General features: G+C 32.9%; 4 protein-coding genes across 5 annotated transcripts; 3 read left to right on the forward strand and 1 right to left on the reverse strand.

The window, feature by feature from the left end:
* Window positions 1–307: 307 nt before the first annotated feature.
* Window positions 308–5,105, forward strand: LOC130671825 (cullin-associated NEDD8-dissociated protein 1). Its single transcript, XM_057475915.1, has 6 exons — window positions 308–468; window positions 637–806; window positions 886–3,856; window positions 3,946–4,189; window positions 4,267–4,413; window positions 4,839–5,105. The coding sequence occupies exons 1-6, from the start codon at window positions 427–429 to the stop codon at window positions 4,970–4,972; spliced, it is 3,708 nt and encodes a 1,235-aa protein (XP_057331898.1). The 5' UTR covers window positions 308–426; the 3' UTR covers window positions 4,973–5,105.
* A 2,145-nt stretch (window positions 5,106–7,250) lies between these two features.
* LOC130671843 (transmembrane protein 205) lies at window positions 7,251–12,067 on the forward strand. Its single transcript, XM_057475942.1, has 4 exons — window positions 7,251–7,806; window positions 9,567–9,760; window positions 11,256–11,419; window positions 11,516–12,067. The coding sequence occupies exons 1-4, from the start codon at window positions 7,436–7,438 to the stop codon at window positions 11,804–11,806; spliced, it is 1,020 nt and encodes a 339-aa protein (XP_057331925.1). The 5' UTR covers window positions 7,251–7,435; the 3' UTR covers window positions 11,807–12,067.
* Window positions 12,068–12,206: 139 nt separating this feature from the next.
* On the reverse strand, window positions 12,207–16,122 carry LOC130671842 (DDB1- and CUL4-associated factor 7). Of its 2 annotated transcripts, XM_057475940.1 has the most exons (4): window positions 16,049–16,120; window positions 15,906–15,989; window positions 15,358–15,646; window positions 12,207–13,196 (listed from the first exon to the last, which is right to left on the reverse strand). In XM_057475940.1, the coding sequence occupies exons 3-4, from the start codon at window positions 15,608–15,610 to the stop codon at window positions 12,409–12,411; spliced, it is 1,041 nt and encodes a 346-aa protein (XP_057331923.1). In that variant the 5' UTR covers window positions 15,611–15,646; window positions 15,906–15,989; window positions 16,049–16,120; the 3' UTR covers window positions 12,207–12,408. The 2 variants fall into 2 exon arrangements, with proteins under 2 accessions (XP_057331923.1, XP_057331922.1); XM_057475939.1 differs by having other exon boundaries at window positions 15,906–16,122.
* Window positions 16,123–16,203: 81 nt separating this feature from the next.
* Window positions 16,204–19,426, forward strand: LOC130671827 (uncharacterized). The gene is made up of 2 exons (XM_057475918.1): window positions 16,204–16,281; window positions 16,484–19,426. Exon 2 carries the CDS (start codon window positions 16,496–16,498, stop codon window positions 19,307–19,309), a length of 2,814 nt encoding a protein of 937 aa, XP_057331901.1. The 5' UTR covers window positions 16,204–16,281; window positions 16,484–16,495; the 3' UTR covers window positions 19,310–19,426.
* The last annotated feature ends 984 nt before the right edge of the window (window positions 19,427–20,410 follow it).

The following is a 20,410-nucleotide window of genomic DNA, read 5'->3' on the forward strand; positions in this document are numbered from 1 at the left end:
TTAACAAACAATTAGCAACTTTTGAATTTTTTTTCGACAAGTCAATTGAAAAAAAAAAAAAACTAAAAAAATGCACATGTAGAAAATAAAAAAATCTCTAAGTGTAATTTTTTAAAATACTTTTTTTTCTGATCTATTGTTTTGAATTCCAAAAATTATCGGCCGTCAGCCGACTTCAGTATCCCGGAATTTTTAAAATTCGCGGTTGTTAGTTGGTACAAGTGTGTCTGGATGCACTGGATCCTGGATATATTTAATGTGGTGTTTTGGTGGTTGGTAGTCAAGTTGAAAAAAAAAATAAACTCCATTGAAAACCGAGACTGCAAGAGTTGTTGAGAATTAGTTTGGAAAGAGTTTGGAAAACCGGTCAATCACGATAAACTTTTAACAAATAACTGATAATAAGATAATTAAAATAATTAAATCATGGCTAGTGTTTCGTATCAAATAGCAAATCTGCTGGAGAAGGTATTTATTATTTATTTTAATTAAATTAAATAAATATTCACATATATCTCGACATTCTTTTGTTCGATGATTTATCAATTTCGGTTGTAAAGATTTTTATGGCATAACCTCTACATTTTACAAAATTACGTTTCCATTTATTTATTTTTAATTTTCTATATCCAATAGATGACTTCCAGCGACAAAGATTTTAGATTCATGGCGACAAATGATTTGATGACAGAGTTACAGAAAGATAACATCAAGCTAGATGATGACTCTGAGAGGAAAGTCGTTAAGATGCTGCTTCGATTACTCGAAGATAAAAATGGAGAAGTACAAAACTTGGCAGTAAAATGGTAGTTTATTTAATTACTCAGTATTTTACCCAGTGGTAAATAATTTTTAAATAAATTTCCGTATGTTTTATTTTTCTAGCTTGGGGCCTTTGGTAAATAAAGTAAAAGAATATCAAGTAGAGACAATTGTCGACGCTCTTTGCAGCAACATGATATCCGACAAGGAACAACTCCGAGATATTTCGAGTATCGGTTTGAAAACAGTGATATCAGAGTTGCCTGTCGGGTCGAACGATCTTGCAGAGAACGTCTGCAAGCGCATTACTGGTAAACTCAGCAGCGCAATCGAGAAACAAGAGGATGTTTCAGTTCAATTAGAGGCTTTGGATATCGTTGCTGATTTATTGTCGCGATTCGGTTCACTTCTGGTGACTTTCCACCCGACAATTTTAAATGCTCTGCTGCCGCAGCTGTCATCTCCACGGCAGGCTGTGAGGAAACGAACGATCGTTGCCTTGAGTCATTTGCTAACTTCCAGCAACAGTTTCCTGTACAAAAAACTGCTGGACCACTTGCTCGAGGGATTGACTTCGCAAAAAGTAAAGAATGTTATTCGCACGTACATTCAATGTATCGCGTCGATTTGCCGTCAAGCTGGACACAGGTTCGGCGAACAAATCGAACGAGTGATGCCGCTGATTGTTCAGTACAGCAATGAAGACGACGACGAGCTGAGGGAGTACTGTCTCCAGGCTTTCGAGTCCTTCGTCTATCGTTGCCCCAAAGAAATAACTCCTCATATAAATAAAATAATCGAGATATGTCTGACGTATCTCACTTATGATCCCAACTACAATTACGACGATGACGTTAACGATGAGTCTGACGGCGAGGGGATTATCATGGAAACCGAAGAGGACGGGGAAGAAGACGGCGAGGATGAGTACTCGGACGACGATGACATGAGTTGGAAAGTACGTCGTGCTGCTGCCAAGTGTCTCGAAGCCGTCGTTTCAAGCAGACGTGAATTGTTGTCGGAATTATATAAACACGTGTCGCCGGCAATTATCGCGAGATTTAAAGAACGTGAAGAAAATGTTAAGTCTGATATTTTCCATGCCTACATCGCTCTGCTGAGACAAACCAAACCAACATCAAGTGTTGCTATGGATCCCGATTCAATGGAAGACGAAGAATATCCAATTTCTCTTTTGCAACAGCAGGTACCGCTTATAGTCAAAGCAATTCACCGTCAAATGAAAGAGAAAAGCATTAAAACCCGTCAGGATTGCTTCTCGCTGCTCAAAGAACTTGTTGTTGTCCTTCCTGGTGCATTGACTAATCACATTCCAGCATTGATACCCGGAATTCAATATTCTCTTGGTGATAAAAACTCATCGTCAAATATGAAAATAGACGCACTTGCATTTGTCCACACTCTGCTGATAACTCATCAACCAGAAGCATTTCACGCGTACATGACAGTACTGGCGCCACCAATTATTGCCGCAGTCAGTGATCCTTTTTATAAAATAACTGCTGAGGCACTTTTGGTACTCCAACAGCTTGTCCAGGTTATAAGACCACACAATAGACCAATAAATCCCGAGTTTACGTCGCTGTCTGCTGAAATTTACCGCAGCACACTTGCGAGATTGAAGACAGCTGACATTGATCAAGAAGTAAAGGAACGCGCTATCGCCTGCATGGGTCAAATAATAGCACACTTGAGTGATACTTTGAACGATCAGTTGCCCGTTTGTCTACCAATTTTCCTTGACCGTCTTCGCAATGAAATAACGCGACTGACAACCGTCAAAGCCCTGACTTGTATCGCGGCATCGCCTCTCCGCGTTGATCTGGAGCCAATAATGGAAGAAGCGATTCCAATCCTCGGTTCTTTTCTGCGCAAAAACCAGCGTGCATTGAAATTATGTTCACTCACTCTTCTGGATACTCTTGTACGCAGTTACTCGTCAAGTTTGAATACCGATTTACTGGACAAAGTGACAACAGAGCTGACAGCTCTGCTGAATGAATCGGATCTTCATATTGCCCAGCTGACTCTCACTTTACTAACGACAATAGCAAAACTTCATCCAGTAGCACTCACTCATATCACCGACAGTATTCTTCCTGAAATTCTGGTCCTGGTTAAGTCACCGCTGCTACAGGGAGCAGCGCTGTCAGCGATGCTGGAATTTTTCCAAGCACTTGTGCAAGCCGATATACCAGGAGTTGGATACCAAGAACTCTTGTCGATGCTAATTGAACCAGTTAATAAATCAGTGTTACATAAACAGGCCTACCATTCATTAGCTAAGTGCGCAGCTGCACTGACAATAACGTGGCAGCAGGAAGCTCACGGAGTAGTCGAACAATTTATTAAAAATGTACAGCATCCACAAAATGATGCCCAGCATATTTTCGCGCTTCTCGTTATTGGCGAGATCGGTAAACACGTTGATCTAAGCAGTATTACGCCATTGAAACACGTAATTCTCCATTCATTCTCATCACTATCCGAAGAAGTCAAATCTGCTGCCAGTTATACACTGGGTAATATTGCTGTTGGTAATTTACCAGAATATTTACCGTTCATTCTTGAAGAAATCGAAGCCCAGCCTAAGCGACAGTACCTCGTACTTCATTCGCTGAAAGAAATAATAACATGCCAGTCCGGCAGCCCATCCGGAGTGTCAAATCTACAGAACTTCGTACCCTCGATCTGGCAGTTGCTGTACCGACACTGCAAGTGCACTGAAGAGGGAACGAGAAATGTCGTCGCTGAGTGTTTGGGTAAACTAACGCTCATCGACCCTACAACTCTGCTACCAAGACTTCAAGAGTCATTGAAGTCACCGTCTCCGTTGATGAGAACGACGACTGTCACTGCTGTTAAATTCACGATTTCCGATCAGCCTCAGCAGATTGACGCGATGCTCAAACAATGCATGGGCAGTTTCCTTGTTGCTCTTGAAGACTCTGATCTAAATGTCAGACGAGTTGCTCTCGTTGCGTTCAATTCGGCGGCACACAACAAACCGATGCTAATTCGAGACCTACTGGACTCTGTACTTCCTAAGCTTTACGCGGAAACAAAAACAAAGGTAACTATTAGTTGTAAATAAATATATATATATATATATAATAATAATTATAGATCAGTGGAGTTTAAAATGTTATGTTTATTTTGCAGAAAGAGTTGATTAGAGAAGTTGAAATGGGCCCATTTAAACACACAGTTGACGATGGACTAGATTTAAGGAAAGCCGCATTTGAGTGCATGTACACGCTATTAGATTCCTGTCTTGAGAGACTTGATATTTTTGAGTTCCTTCAACACGTCGAAACCGGATTGAGAGATCACTATGACATTAAGATGTTGACTTATCTCATGGTTGCACGACTGGCGCAACTCTGTCCTACTGCTGTACTACAACGTAATTATTTATTTTTAAATTTTATTTATTAATCATAAATATAAATATGCAAGTAATTATTATTATTTAATATGCAGGATTAGATAGGCTAGTTGAACCATTAAAAAATACATGTACAATGAAGGTGAAAGCTAATTCAGTAAAACAGGAGTACGAAAAACAAGATGAGCTGAAACGATCTGCATTGAGAGCTGTTGCGGCACTTTGGACAATTCCTGATGCTGGTAAATTTCTTTTTTTTATTCAAAACACTTATAAATATATATATGGACATAGGGGAGGGGGGTACCCCAAAAATTATATAAAAAAAGTTGGTTTTTTATTGAGTATTATTTTGACTTTTTTCTTTTTAATGTTTTCAAAAAATTTTGTTTTATGATAAAAACTATTCAAATTTTTTTTTCTTTACATCTGATAATTATATGAAATGTAATTTTTCTTTAAGTAAATTACTTGTAAGAAAATTTCCAGAAATTTTTCACCCTTTTTGGGGGGTAATTTTACCCGCAAAAAATTAAAACTTTTTTTAACGACTGAAAATTTTTTGTATTCACTTTGAAAATCATAAAAAAATAACGTATTAGAGCCCCCCCCCCTCCTTCCTTCTCTTATATTTTTTATTACTTATCTGTATAAATTATTATTACAGATAAAAATCCAGCGTTGAGTGATTTCATGAATGTAATTAAATGTACACCAGAATTACGAGCATCATTTGACGCAATCCAGAAAGACTGTTCAGGTAATAACGTTAATGAAGCCAATACAATGGATCTGAGTTAAGTCAGACCTCATCTGGGTGATAATATATTTAAAAAACAAAAAAACAAAAAAAAAAAAAAACATTTTTCTAAAACCTCGAATCAGCTCGCGAATTTCAACGCCTACTGAAAATTTACTTACAGTTTCTCTTACTTTTTTCAATCCGTTTTTTTTTATACTAAAAAAATTTCTTTATCATTATAATTAAAAGTTGAAGATTAAAAAAAAATCTTAAATTTAAAAATTACTATAATTTAAAAATATATTTTTTTTTTAATGTAAACAGTGTATCTAAAAATTTTATATTCCCTACAGAATATATAATTAAAAAGTAATAATTAATTCATCATATATTTTTTTATTTAACAATCAGTGCAACAATAGATAAATCCTCGGTTTATTTTCCTAATGTCCATTACCAAAATAACCCGAACCAAAAATACTCATACATAAATAAATAAAAAAAAGTCTCAATAAATTTCATTACGTGACCGATATATTTTCCGGTCGATATCACAAAATTATGTCTGGGTTATTTTAACCCCGAGTATTTTTTTTTCATTTTCCCAATGAGATACTCGTTCAGCAAAAGCAAAAAACTGACAAAGACACGAGACTTATCAAGGACTCATCAAAATTTGTCTGTTAGAAACTCAGCCGGGGAATCTCTCCTCTGAATGTTACTGCAAATAAAATATTTAGAAGTCCTTGTAAGTATTGACCTGTCGTCCTCCAATACCGCGAACCAAAATACCCATTAATTTTTGAGTCAATAAATCCAATAGACTCGGGCCCGTAGAACATAATGACTTATATGAGAATTAACATAAAAGTAGTGCAAATATTTAAAAAAAATAAGTTATTGGCTGTTGATATAGACAATGAATGTGCGTCATATGAAATAAATTAAACTTAAATACAATTGTTACAGCCGGAGATAATTTTTTCAATGATAAATGTTATAAGCATACTTTTTATGAGCATCGCGCCAATGGTCTGCGTCCTCAGTATACATAAATATATATATATATTTAGATGTATGTATTAGTTTATACTGGCACAGTGAAAAGAACGTAAGGATAGTCACGTACGCACTTCTGAGTAATTTTACGGCGATAAATGCCCAGAGCTAAGTCTCACATTCGAATGATATTCAAATCAGCTCGCGAGTTTCCCATCAATTTTATATCAATGTCAGCTATTACCCCAATTTGCATGACATTTATCATAAACAATATTTACAGCGATGCGACCCACTCTCCAATTGTTTAATTAACTAAAAAAAAAAACAATTTATTAAGTATGTTATCTTTAATATTTAATTATATTAATTATAAGACAAATAACAAAAGCGTGAGCTGACGGTAGCCAGGCGTTATTTTAAATTATCTACGTCAGTTTTCAATCTAAATAAACGATTCTTATATTTTCACGTACGCTTTCTTTGATCAGTGACGTGGTTTGATGATCGTAAATTTATCAGTAACTAATTATTTTAATTATCAAAAATAAAATATTATGATAATCTAAAATTAAACAGAAATTATTCGTCATTGAATTTTTTCATTCGATTATTTATCGAATTATTATACTCGATATAAAAGTTATGATTTACAGGATAAATGCAATTTCTCAGAAATTTCTTTTTCATTTTTTTTTATTGCAGTAGACCTACTGCAGTGGGCATGTACCAAAAATCAAGGACTTAAACTGGTTTCAGATTCATTAATATATATATCTATATATATATAAACTCGGGATTATATTAGGAATACCTGTTGGTTCATTTAAATCAAAAATTCAACATTTCATTCTATTTTAGTAAACTATGTTTTTTTTTAATTTTATCCCGCTACAAATTTATAAATACACTTGACGTCTAATTACATTTATCATATTTCATAATTTTCAATAAAACAATTAACGAACTATCTCTTATACAATCTGACATTTATAAGTATTAATTAAAAAAAACCTTAGAAAATTTGGGCGGCACAATACAATAGATAAACAAAATTGACATCTATCAAGATAAGTTCGGCTGTCAATTTTGAAACATAAAATTTATTTATCTTTTCTAATGAACAAAAGTAATTACTGAGGACATTAGCCAGCCATCCCTTGGTTCTATTGGGTCTTAATTACTGGGTCTACCTGCGTATGTCTCCCACTCGTAATGAGATTGAGCAAAACGTTAATCCGTGTTCACTAGCAAGTTATTCCCCTTCCTAAATATATGTATATATATATATAAATATACATATACCAGCAATAAAATTTATACAGAGTGTATAGGTACTGGCAATCGAGCAGCGGCTATAAATACGACCCTCTTCCAAGTCTACGTACCAGTTTACAGTCACATGTTGAACGTAACTGATCTCCTAGACTTACTCAAGACAAACTGTTAAGTGTCGTAATAATTTTAAAAAAATTACCTTTGAGACCGGAAGGAAGTTTAGGAAGTGAGCATCCATTAGAATCATGTGTATTCGCACGTGCACCGGCGAAGGAGTGGAAAATGCTGAAGAGTTTATTTCGGAAAAGGTCGAAGACAGTCAGTTAGTAGGTACCTTTGAGGACAGTCCAATGGAGCCTGTAATTGCCGCAGAAATTTTTTCGACGAAGTCGGAAGGTATAATGCAGTGTCCGTTTCAAGCTCAGAGAAAAACTTTTAAAGCTAAAGACAAATTTATTAAAAAGTACGAGGACATAATGCAGAAAGATCGTGAGATTTTTCAAGGGGGCTCGGATGGTCCTACTGATGTCCTGGGAAAAACGGTCAGTAGCTTCAGAAATGTGTGCAGGATCATCAGCTACTACTGCAACATCAATGAGAAGTCGCCGCTGTTCAAGTAAGTTCTGTTTGAATTAAAATTTTAGTTAATTTATGCATGACTTAACAATAAAGTAAACTTGTTTCTTAGTCAAGGTTCGCCGACAATTTATCATTTAAATTAGAGCATGTCGTTACTCAAGTTTATATAATTAAATGTGCAGTGAAACCGTTGGATTCTGTTCTGTCATGTAAAATTTAAGAATAAGACTTTTTACTCGCATTAAGCCGCATAGTCACGATCAAATTACACATTCTTGTTATTTTTTCTTTTTTTTTTTGTTTATATCTGATTGGCAATAGGGCAATCGAACGCAATTATGTCGTAAATTGTACTCAGAAAAAAAAAATTTCTTGGCGGAAAAAATTTTCTTGAGTCAGTAAATTTTTTCAAGCCTTAGAAAAATTTTCATGAGTGTAAATGTAGCAGACATTAGACAAATTTAAAAAATAATATTTATAAAAAATGCACTTATTGATTTAAAAATTTTTTAAATGTGAATTTTTGCTTTATTAATTATTTACTTTATATATTAATAATTTAAAATTTGTCTGGCGCCTGCTACACTCACACTCATAAATTTTATTGTGCCAATAAATTATTGTTTTTTTTGTGTAAAATCGAAATTTTGTTAGTAAAAAAAAAAAATTATAAAATTATCTGAAATAATATAAATGGACAGATGATTTCACATAAATTTAATCAGTTAAAATATCACACTGAGAAAATAAATCTCTTTAAAAAAAAATAATTTTATTGAGTAAATAAAATTTTCGCTTCTTATCTCACGTAAATAAATTTATATAAAAAATAAAACATTAATCATTCTGACAAAAATTACCTAAAGCCAATTAGTCTTTAATTTACTGATAATTTTTCCTCAAAAAAAATTTATATCAATTAAAATAATTTTTGCCGCGAAAAATTATACTGTTAATTTTTTTTTCTTTATAACTATCATGCAGTTTGTGAACTTTTGCACGATAGCCATCACGTATGATAATTTATCCTGTTATCAATTACACGCATCGTAAAAATTCGATGGATTATTTTGGTTTTTATTTTTGAATTCTAAACTCCGCCGCAATTATTCCATCAACTGTACCTACAATTTCATTTAATTACACTCATTATCCTCTCAAAAATACGTATCCTTTGTTACTCTTGTTCACGCACAGTAATTACATCCAAAAATTTGTCCATCACGTGCCCTCCCTACATGACACGTGACGGCAAATTAAAACTAGTTATTAAAAATGAATTAACGTTTAAATGATTAACGACATGTCTAATTGATGATTTATTATCCTCAATTTAGTCTAGCGATATCTGGTCTATTGATCTACAGCTCAAGGTTTAAGCAAAATAAATTTACAGAGTAGAGATAATAATTATTTTTAACAACAGCCCATCCCAAAAATAATTTAATTACTTAATAATGAGTACTTATGAATATTTGCTTAGATTTTGATAAGCTTTAAATATATACTTTATCTTAATCCGTTCAATAAATCAAACAGATATGCAAATTATTATTTTACAATAAAAATATTTTTAGCAATTGAACAAATATGAACAATCTATTTAACGCTTGTTAATTCAACTTTGTCGTCATATTTTTATTTTATTCAATAACTCATTCTTATTTCTCATAACTTATTATTGCAAACAAATACCACATGCTGTTTCCTGTTAAATTCCTTATATAATTTAATTTAATAACAATTACGATAATCAATTAATTGCTTAATTAATTGTATATTTGTTTTTTATTACAGAATAATGTTCGCAACATCTCAGCCGGCTCACGTAATTATGGTTGCAGTTGTCCTCTATATTTTATCAATTATCAATCCATCTGCCAGCAAAACACAAATTTCGAATAGTTCCCACTCGAAAGTGACATCATTTATTTATCTTACGTCTTTTATTCTCCATTTTGGAGCTCAAATTTGGATGACTTTTGTATCAGGTAATTTTAGTATTTATTTATTTGCTTATTTTTAGTCTGTAACTTAAATTTTCTGAGAGCTGAAAGATAAAAAAAAATCATATGAAATAAAAACTTACGTACGGCGAAGTATAAAAGACGCAGGTCTGATACTGGGAGTACTCGGGTTCGAATCCCGGCCTCGGTTGAAATTCTGCCGGCTTTTCGAATAATGAATTAATAGAATCCAATTAATTTTCCATTAATTTAATAAATAAAATAAATTTATGTTGATAATAATAAAAAAAAATTACAAGTCGTAGGGAAAATTAAAATGTCGAAATTAGAAATTAAAATTAAAATTAAAATTTACTTCAGGTCATTAAAAAAAATTTATTGTTCATAAATTTTACCCACAGTAATAATTACTGATTAAATAATTCCCTTTTAAATTTATTTTTTTACTTACAACTATTTTTAGTTGATCAATTATTTAATCATAATTATAAATAATCCGTCAGTAATTATTTGTAAAGCAGTAAAATAATCAGATATTTAAAAGTGATAATTATTTTAAAAACGTCATTTACTTATTTTTAGTCTATAACTTAAATTTTCCAAGAGCTAGACGATAAAAAAAATCATCTGTGACAAAAATTGACGTTGAATGGCGAAGTACAAAAGACGCAGGTCTGGTACTTGAGGTACTCGGGTTCGAATCCCGGCCTCGGTTGAAAATCTTCCAATTTATCGACTAGTGAATTACTAAAATCCAATTAAATCCCCATTAATTTATTAAATAAAATAAAAATATAAGTTGTAGTGAAAATGTCAAAATTATAAATTAAAACTAAAATTTATTCCAGAACACGATTAAATTTATGTCATAAATTTCACCCACATTAATAATTAATTGATTTCCTGTTAACTTTATATTTAAACTCCCGACTATTTTTAGTTGATTTATTATATAATTACAATTACAAACAATTCGTCAGTAATTATTTGTAAAGCAGTAAAATAATGAGATATTTAAAAGTAATAATTATTTTAAAAACATAATTTACTTATTTGTTATTCAATAACTTGAATTTTCTAAGAGCTAAAACATAAAAAAAATTAATTGTGACAAAAATTGACGTTGAATGGCGAAGTACAAAAGACGCAGGTCTGGAACTTGAGGTACTCGGGTTCGAATCCCGGTCTCGGTTGAAAATCTTCCAATTTATCGACTAGTGAATTACTAAAATCCAATTAATTCCCCATTAATTTATTAAATAAAATAAAAATATAAGTTGTAGTGAAAATGTCAAAATTATAAATTAAAATTAAAATTTATTCCAGAACACGATTAAATTAATGTCATAAATTTCACCCACATTAATAATTAATTGATTTCCTGTTAACTTTATTTTAAACTCACGACTATTTTTAGTCGATTTATTATATAATTACAATTACAAACAATCCGTCAGTAATTATTTATACAGCAATAAAATAATGAGATACTTAAAAATAATAATTATTTTAAAAACAGGTCTTTCACTGTACTTCGCATTACCAAGGCATACATTCAATGACGTACAGCGTGTTCTCTTTCCTCGTTATTTTACGATAAACGCTTGTTTAAGCTTTATAACACTCGTTATCTTCGTTAAACACCATCCGTTCCATACGTGGGATACAGAAATAGCCACCCAAGTAAGTTTCAATAAACATTCAAATACAAAATCAATTATTTACTCAACAATTAATATAATCTATTAATACAATTAATTAAACAATTTAAATTTACAGGTATCCGGAATGTCAGTGGCATTAATACTCGAGTTGTTAATCCGCCTGTACTTCACACCTCCGCTTCTGCGTTTGATCGCCGAAAAAAAAGGAATCGAGCAGGCAGCCGGAGTTGGATCCGAGACTGGATACCAGAGCATGGGGGCATTGAAAGACTGCCCGCATTATTTGATAATCCATCGCGCATTCCGTAAAACCCATGGCTGCATCGCTATGGGCAACATCATCACCATGGCCTGCTCTGTCATTCATCTCTGCTATTTATCGAATAAATTCTGCGCTCTAATTTAGTATTAATAATAATTATTATTATTATTTAATTAAATAGATTTATTTTATATGACTAATTTATTGATTTGACTGACTAGCTTATTTAGGACACTGGTCTGCTATCGTCTAAAATCAATTAACTATCAATTATTTTAAATGATATAAATCAATGTCATACTTATAGACTAATGTTATAAGTCAATTACTGATAGTAATTAGTATTTTAAAAATTTCTTTTTTTTTCTAATAAATTTTATTGATAGGTCGATGCATATACAAGTAAAATACTGATATTATATATAATTATAACTACCAAGTATCTCGGATACATTTTTAATATTTTTTTTCATTATACATGACAGATAATTCAAAAAAACACTTTGTTATTTTATAATAAAAAACGTATATACAGATTTATAAACTTTACGTATACTGATAATTTTATTACCCCGTCGAATTATAATTATTTATTATTATTATTATTATTATAATTAGGTGGTAATTATTAGTGTCTAATAAATATAAACTTAAGGCTAGCAATTATTAAATAAAATGATGATAAATGATAACTAGTGATGATGACTAATGATAAGTGTAAGAGATAACATAAGGTCTTGATAAAATTATACACGCAAGATTTCGGCGGCTTTGTTGTAGCAAATCGCGATCCAATCTGGCTGAGTTGCGCCCCATTGGATCTGATTTACTTCCCCTTCCGCGGCGGTGTAGGCGAGAATCGGGTCCTCGATAGCGCGAGGCATCTGCTGGATGTCCCAGATGAGAGCTTGGTGATCATCTCCGGCTGTGCAGATGTGACAGGACGAGTGAGGCGCCCAGGCGATGCCATTGACGCTGGCCCGGTGATTGTTAAGCCGAGCAACTGGGGTACAAGGAACCCGGACGTCGAGGATTATGACCTCGCAGGCGTCCATGGCGACAGTGGCCAGATAATTGGGGTCTTGTTTGTTCCAGGCGAGTCTCAGCAGGGGCGTGTGCTGGGGGTCCTCGTAGATAATCGTCGAGTGCTCGAGATGCCGGAGGTCGAACATCCTGACGGATCCGTCAGCGCCCACTGATGCGAACATGTCGCGGCCGCCGCCTGCGCGACTGAACGCGATGTCGTAGACCTCTTTGTCGTGAGCAATCAGCTGGGTTTTGACGTGACCGGTTACCATATTGACTCGACCTAATACTTGTCCGGTTTCCAGGCCCCAGATCGTGCAAGTCGTGTCGATACTCGATGTTCCTATTAAATTTGGATCGACTTCATTCCAGTCGAATGACGTCAATGGGGCACAGAAATCCGAGTTTTTATTGTTATTTAGCACGCACTCGAGTCGTGTTTCTGGTTCAGCTGCTCGCCAGACACGCAAATAGTCTCCTGAGGTTGCTAGCAAGTCAGGGAATAATCCTAAAAAAAATTAAAACAGTTGTAGTAATTATTTATTATTAATTAATAAGTAAGATAAGAGGAACTTCAAGTATTTTACTTTGGAAATTTTTTAAAATCCTGGTATTTTAAGAACCTAACAAAGTTATTGATAAAATAACTATCAATAAAAAATAATTTAACTAGACTTTTTTATTACTTTGTCATAAATTTTAACGTCTTGATAAATTATGATTTTATTGATGTCAATTAAAAATAATTATGCTGTCAATAGTTTGGTTTCATACTATTTTTAATTTATAAATCTCAAGTATTAATAATTTCTTATCACTGCTTACTTTTTATCGACTACTTATTAGTTTGTTATTTTTTAGTGACTACAAAAACAATTTATTTTTAAACAATCTCTCAATAGTACTAATTATTAATTTAAAATAATAGCTGACATCACCCGAAGTCTGAAGTCGAGATTAAATAAAACCAGTAACTAAATTAGTCGGCAGAAACTAATGAATTTTTTCTCAGAGAAAAAACTGTTCAGTTTCCATCTGCTAAATCTCATTGGCTTCTTTCGGCCAAAAGACCAGGAATTTAAACTCGCAATTGCAATGCAGGCGACATAAAAAATTATTTATACTGTGACATGTAAGAACTTTGGCTCCAACTTATTCTGTGTCTAAAATTTAAATTACAGTAAAGTCGGCGGACATCTGACAACTTTTAAAATTTTAAATTAATAATAAAAATTGTTTTTAAAAAAAAATTCAAAAATAGACTTTTAGAAAATTTTAAAATCAGTACATGCAGTTTTTTTTTATTTTATCAATTTAAGTTTTATTTTTTTATATTGAATTTAAAAATTGTCTTATCAAGGGTTATCAAATATTTTTGGCTGAGTTTTTTTTCGTAAATAAAATCTCTAAAGACAAAATACAGACTGTACATCGGTGCACTACTGTCTAATCTAGCCAAGTGCGCTTCAATTATTTGATAATATTCGTTTGTTTAAGAGAAAAACTCGGCCAAAGTTTCCATTTACTGCACAAGTGCAACAAAGATTGTACCCTTCGTGGGTGTCACGCGTTTTAGTCCCAAAACATTTCATCCCCGACACATTATCCGCACGACTAATCATCCTCGGACAATTAATCCCCGAGATAAATCATCCCGACGACTGTTCATCTTATGACATCTTAACCATGACAATCTACCTTATATTGATAATTATTTCTAATCATTTTTTATTATAATCAATATTTGTACTATTATCAAGCACATCAAATCCATGAAAAAAATTATCTATACTTTTTTCCATCAACCGAATATTATGTAACTTTGAGTTTAGTAACCCAATGATTTAATTGAAACAACAATAATAATAATAATAATAATAATAATAATAATAATTACAATAATAATAACGATATTATTTAAAAGATCATTTAAATGTAGTCAAGTATCGCGACTTCTGGATATTATGTTGTCTTGTATATTCAGTTGTTTTGTATAAGTATCTTAGGCAATTGTGATACTAATTAGTTAACTATATTGATCGCTAAAAATTAATGTTAATAAGTAATTAAGAGATAATATTTTATTATTAATATAAAGTATATAATTATTAACGATCGATTACGTACTATGGTGCTAAATGATGTGGTTATGAGAAAGTGTGTATTAAAAATATATTGATAAAATGTTCATAATTACGACCCTGAAGTTAGCAGACAATTAAAAATTTTTGGATTTTATTTTGAACATTTAAATTTCAAAAAAAAAAAAAATCGAAAAATGCACATGTAGAAAATTCAAAAAACTACAGGTGCAATTTTTTCAAATTTTTTTTTTTTTATAATTTACTGTCTAAAATAAAATCGTCGGCTAACTTCAGGATCATTCATAATTAACAATATTTATAGCTGGTTTATTGTATTTAATATTTTTATTGAAGTATCAATTGTCCAACAGGTAAATTATCGGGTATTATTTGTCTAAGTGTAAGTTGTCATTGTCATGAATCGTCGCGGGGATGAATTGTCGGGGATGAAATGTTTTGGGACCAAAACGCAGTGAACCCCCTTCGTGGACTTGAGTGTAACAGAGACAAGTGCGAATCCTTGTTATGTCTGCTACATTTACACTCATAAATTTAAAGGGCTAATTATTTATTACCAATCAATACCTTTGCTATCAGGGATCCACATGATTTTAGTAGTAGGATACGGATGATCAAAAGTACTCTTGGCAGTAAACTCGGATGTTTCTTCATCAAGAGACACTATTTGAACTTTATTGTTGTATTCTTCAACAAAACTACCCAGCGCTAACCGAAATCTCTTGTCAGGTCTCACAGACCAGTTCATGCTGTACAAAGGCCATGGTGCTTCATATTTATATATTTCTTTCCTCTTAGGCGGCACGTTGTGTAACGCCATTATTAATTGCTCTGTTTATTTAATTAAATAGATTGTCTGCAAGTCAAAAATTCATTCATTATTTTAAAATTACCCAGGTTAAAATGAGTGCGTGTAGCAGATGAGACAACTTGTAAATTTTGAATAAATAAATAAATTAATCAAAGTAATGGAATTTTAAAAAATGCGCGCGCTAATTTTTAAATTATTTGAATGCAACTCTTCAAATTTTCATCACTTAGATTTTATTTATTTATTCAAAAATTTAAAAATTTATAATTGTCAGTTAAATTCACACTCAGGTTAAAATACTCACCGATAAAACAACAAACTCCTGGTTTATTTATTTGTTCAATAAAATTTTATTCAAACAGGATAAATTTATTGCACTAAAAAATTACTACATAATCTATAAATATATTTATTATGTATTTATTTATTTATAAAATCAAAACTAACCGCTTTGTAAGTAACACAGGAACATATGATCTCCAATTTACAAGCAAGCGTCTACTCCATTTTCTTTATTTTTATAATAAACTCAATAATTGTCTTCTAGATGTCACGATAATCGGGAACTGTCACGTGATAATTCAACTTGTCATTGTTATTTTAATTTTTTAATTCAACACCGGTCCATGGGTCTTGAACTTGGTACCAAACCTCAATAACAAAAATAAAGTCAATTATTTGTAAGTATTTTAAAAATAAAAGTTTCAATTATTGGCACTGAGTTTATTACAATTTTATTTTTACAAAAATTGGATGCCTGCTAATTTTTGACAGCTGGTAAAATCAACGGGTAGATTTTTTTTTGTCAGTAAATAAAAGTGTCAGTAATTGGGTCATTTACTTAATATTTAAATTTAAAATTTTCTGTATTTAAAATCACAGATTTATAAAAACATGGATCAGTTCTACGAAAAAATTCAAGGCTTGTTGATGAGAAAAAACAACGAGTATGAACTGAAAAGTCTGTCATCAAATATCACTCAAGAAAGTGCTGATCAGATTGATGATTTGCTGACTGAGCTGTCAAGAACTTTTCATAATTGCGGAGTAACAATTGGAGATGCTTCTGAGACAGATGACAAGTGCGTGAAAGCCCTGCAATACCTTATTTTTAACACCAATTTTAATTGCCAGGATCAAATGGCCGAGGACATCATCAGCGGACATCTAGTGGACATGTGCCCGGCACTGTCTCCCTATTTGCTGATCACTATAACTTATAAATTTAATTACGAGTTACTTTTAACAGAACTGATACTCTACTGTCCGCTGGAATTGTGTGTGGAGATAATGGAGACAGTTCCCAGATGCCTGAATATCATGAGCTTTGAATGCGCTAAGAAATTTATATTCCATTTTATTTTAAACGCGTACAAAAAATTATTACTCATGAAAAACAAAAGTCTTCAATCATCGGAACTAGACATGAGTTTAAATAAATTTGCTGTCCAGTTCCAGGAACTTGTCTCCATAATACGAGGACACAAACTCCTGCGCCTGGATGATGACACAAAAAAGAAAAAAGAACGACTTGGATTTATTATAAAAGACGTCGCAAAGTTGATCCTCGAGTGCTTGGAGTACCAGCAGAAGGACCTGGTACCGGAAGTGGACAAAGAAAAACTCTACAAGATAACTTTTGGACGTGAGTTTGTCGTGAAACCTGAACTGGAGGCTGTCGAACGTCATCTGGGTGACTTTAACGCGGAGTTGCTGTCAATGATATCAGCAATTCTGCAGGAAGTAGACATCGACACTTATCTCGAGTGGGCTGAGTTGGACTCACCCGAAGATCCATCGAAATCTCTGCAGCAGTCAGTCGGCGCCGACTGTTACAATTTAATGGAAGCCTTGAAAAAGTCCGAGCAGCTGAAACTCGATGATGATCTGGTCAAGTGTCTTGAACATTTGGCTTCGAAGCCCAAGCAGCCGAGCGACCTGAGCCTCGAGGAACTTTGCCGCGGAGTTGATGAGGGCAAGAAGGAATGTCTGAGGCAGCTTACGAGCCAGTACCAGAAGTGGGATCCTTATATTTTCCAACGAGTGAAGCCTCATTTTGAATTATTCGACAAAGACGACTTCCTAAATCTTCTTGAGTATCTTACGGACTTAATTGCAAGCAAATCTAACGAAGATCACAAGCAGCGAGTGTACAATCTGGCGACCAAAGTCCTGCTCAAACTGGAGATCACGGAAGTCTATGAAGTTGCTGTTGAATACATTTTGAAACACGACGCGAAAAATATTCTCGAGTCTGTAAATACTGAGGAAATGTTCAATGGCTTCATTACCTGCAACACGAACTTCAAAGACCCCATGAAATTGCGTATTCTTCTATTTTTTATAATGAAAAACCCGCGAAAATTTCTTATGACGGTAATTAAAATGAGTATCGGGAGTTCTGAGTTCCCCAACGTGATGATCCCGGCCGAAGATTTGCTGCTTTTGTCCCCGATAATGGGCATTTTGGACGAAAAAAACACAAAGCTGGTGCTGAGTGTCCTGCTGGAGAACATCGGACTCAAGAGAACTGACTTCAAGTCTATTAAATTTTTTAATTTCCTCCAGACGCTTATTGACAACGACGTTTTCACTGCCGACGAGCTCACCAATGTCCTTTTCGTTCCTCTCATTGAAGACACAACGACTCCAGTGGAGACTATCAGGACAATAATGGTTTGCATTCACAAAATAATTTTCTCGTTCACAGAAAAGCTGAATCTCGGCGGGCTGCTGGTGGCCCTGGCGGCGAGAATGAAACTTATGAGGAGAAACAAACAGATTTCAAAGTGCGACAGCAATGAAATACTGGACTTGATAATTAAAATCGTCAGGACGCTGATAGAGAACAATAGAGACCGGCTGGAGAAGCCCGAGTTCAAAGCAAAAGATGAAGTAATTAAAATTATTTTGCCAATCGATCAAATTTATTTCAAAGAACTGCTGAGTTACTCTGAGCCCCCAGACATCACTGACATAATTCGCGACTACGGGAGACGGGTCGCCCTGGCGATCGCACGCGTCTTCGAAGACACGGAAGCACCGAACCTCGACATCAGGTCGCTCTGGATAGACTTCAAATTCCACTTAATCTTGACCACCACCGAGGAAGAGTTTATTCGAATCGCCACCGAAACATCAGTAATTCATCCCGACTTCTTTGATCCCCAGCTAGAGGAAGTGGACGTCATTGATGCGGTGATAGATTTTGTAGACTTAACATCACGAGCTTGGTCTTATTCTCTAGAGCTGCCGGGGGCCGTGCAGCCAAAGACTTTCGGCTGCTTAATTAGATCTCTTGCCAAGTTCATAAAATTAATCATGCGGATTAAAGACAAAGAGTGGGAGTACGGAAGAATTTTAAATTGTCTGAGAGACAACATCAAGAGTCTGGCATGCAGCCTCAAAGATACGGGATACCAGGAGATTTACCAGCAGCTTGTTGAGTCTTTGGACCGTCCGACTGATGAAGAAAATTTCGAGTCCATTCTACAGATTGCTGAGTGTCTTGAAAGCTTTGGCAACAATTGCCTACAAATAAACGTTGATATCAAAGACCGAGAGGTTTCAATGGACTTGATGAAGCTCCAGCTGGCTCAGGAGTTCATCGACAATTGCCTGCGCTTTGAAATCCAAATATCCAGTCTCATTATCAAGGGGATAAATGAACTCCATACTTTGCATTCTCCTGATACTGATGAAAAATAATTTAAAAATTTTAATATAAGTAATTTATATATTTTTTTTATTAAATAAATGAATCATTATGGTAATTATGCGTTAACTGATTTTAAATCCTGACTCCGTTATATATTTTTAATTCTACTCGTGGACTCGTGAGTCACTATCATAAAATATACTTTCTATTTTTACTTTTTTTTTTTTTTTATCTAATTCTACATTTTTTTACAGTGAATCCTATACAAGTTTTTGGAATATTCAGAGATAAAGTTTACTGACAGATTGCAGTAATCGCTTTTTTAACTCGGCTCAAATTATTTACTGTGTAGTAAAGAAAATTAAATTTTTAGATGTGGAAATAAATATTTCGGCTGATCAACTTTTGAAATTACATTAAAAAGTGTAATTACTATTTTTCAAAAATTTAATTCTTTATAACAAAAATTTTAATCAAGAAATCAGTGAATTCAAAATTTGAAAAATTGCGGGAAATTTAAAATTGAATCAAATTTTTTTCAAGTTTTAAATTTTATAATCTACAGAACTATACAACATATATATAATTGATAAGACCGGAAAAATATTTGATAACAATAATAATAAATAATTTTTTACGGACTTTAGTAACAGAAATTAAATTCTGAAAAATTTAATAGAAGTATGAAAAAAAATTTATATAAAATTAGTCTGATAAAAAAAATATTTCGCTGATTGATAATAATGAAGAATTGTTAATGTAAATGTGCATTTACTTTTACAAAATTATATACATATATAAGAAGATGTATAAGAAAATAAATTGATAATCATAAAATTTAATTGATATCTACTTATTAATTAAAGTAAAATTAAAGATTTAATAATTGATATTTTAGTATCGCAATTAAAAAAAGAAAATAGACAATTAATAGTAATGATTAATAATAATAATAATATGACTGAATAAATTTCTATGCAAGGATTTAAATGAATTAAATTAATCAGCGAGTGAGTACAATTAAAAAAAAAATAATCGCGCAATTATATTGTTATTATCAATGGTTTTTTATTACATATATAACTTGATGCTATTATAATATTTACAATTATTTTTCACATTGTAAAAAATATAACATATTTCGTAATCAT

This window comes from Microplitis mediator, chromosome 7 (assembly GCF_029852145.1).
Source record: "Microplitis mediator isolate UGA2020A chromosome 7, iyMicMedi2.1, whole genome shotgun sequence".
Lineage (NCBI taxonomy): Eukaryota > Metazoa > Arthropoda > Insecta > Hymenoptera > Braconidae > Microplitis > Microplitis mediator.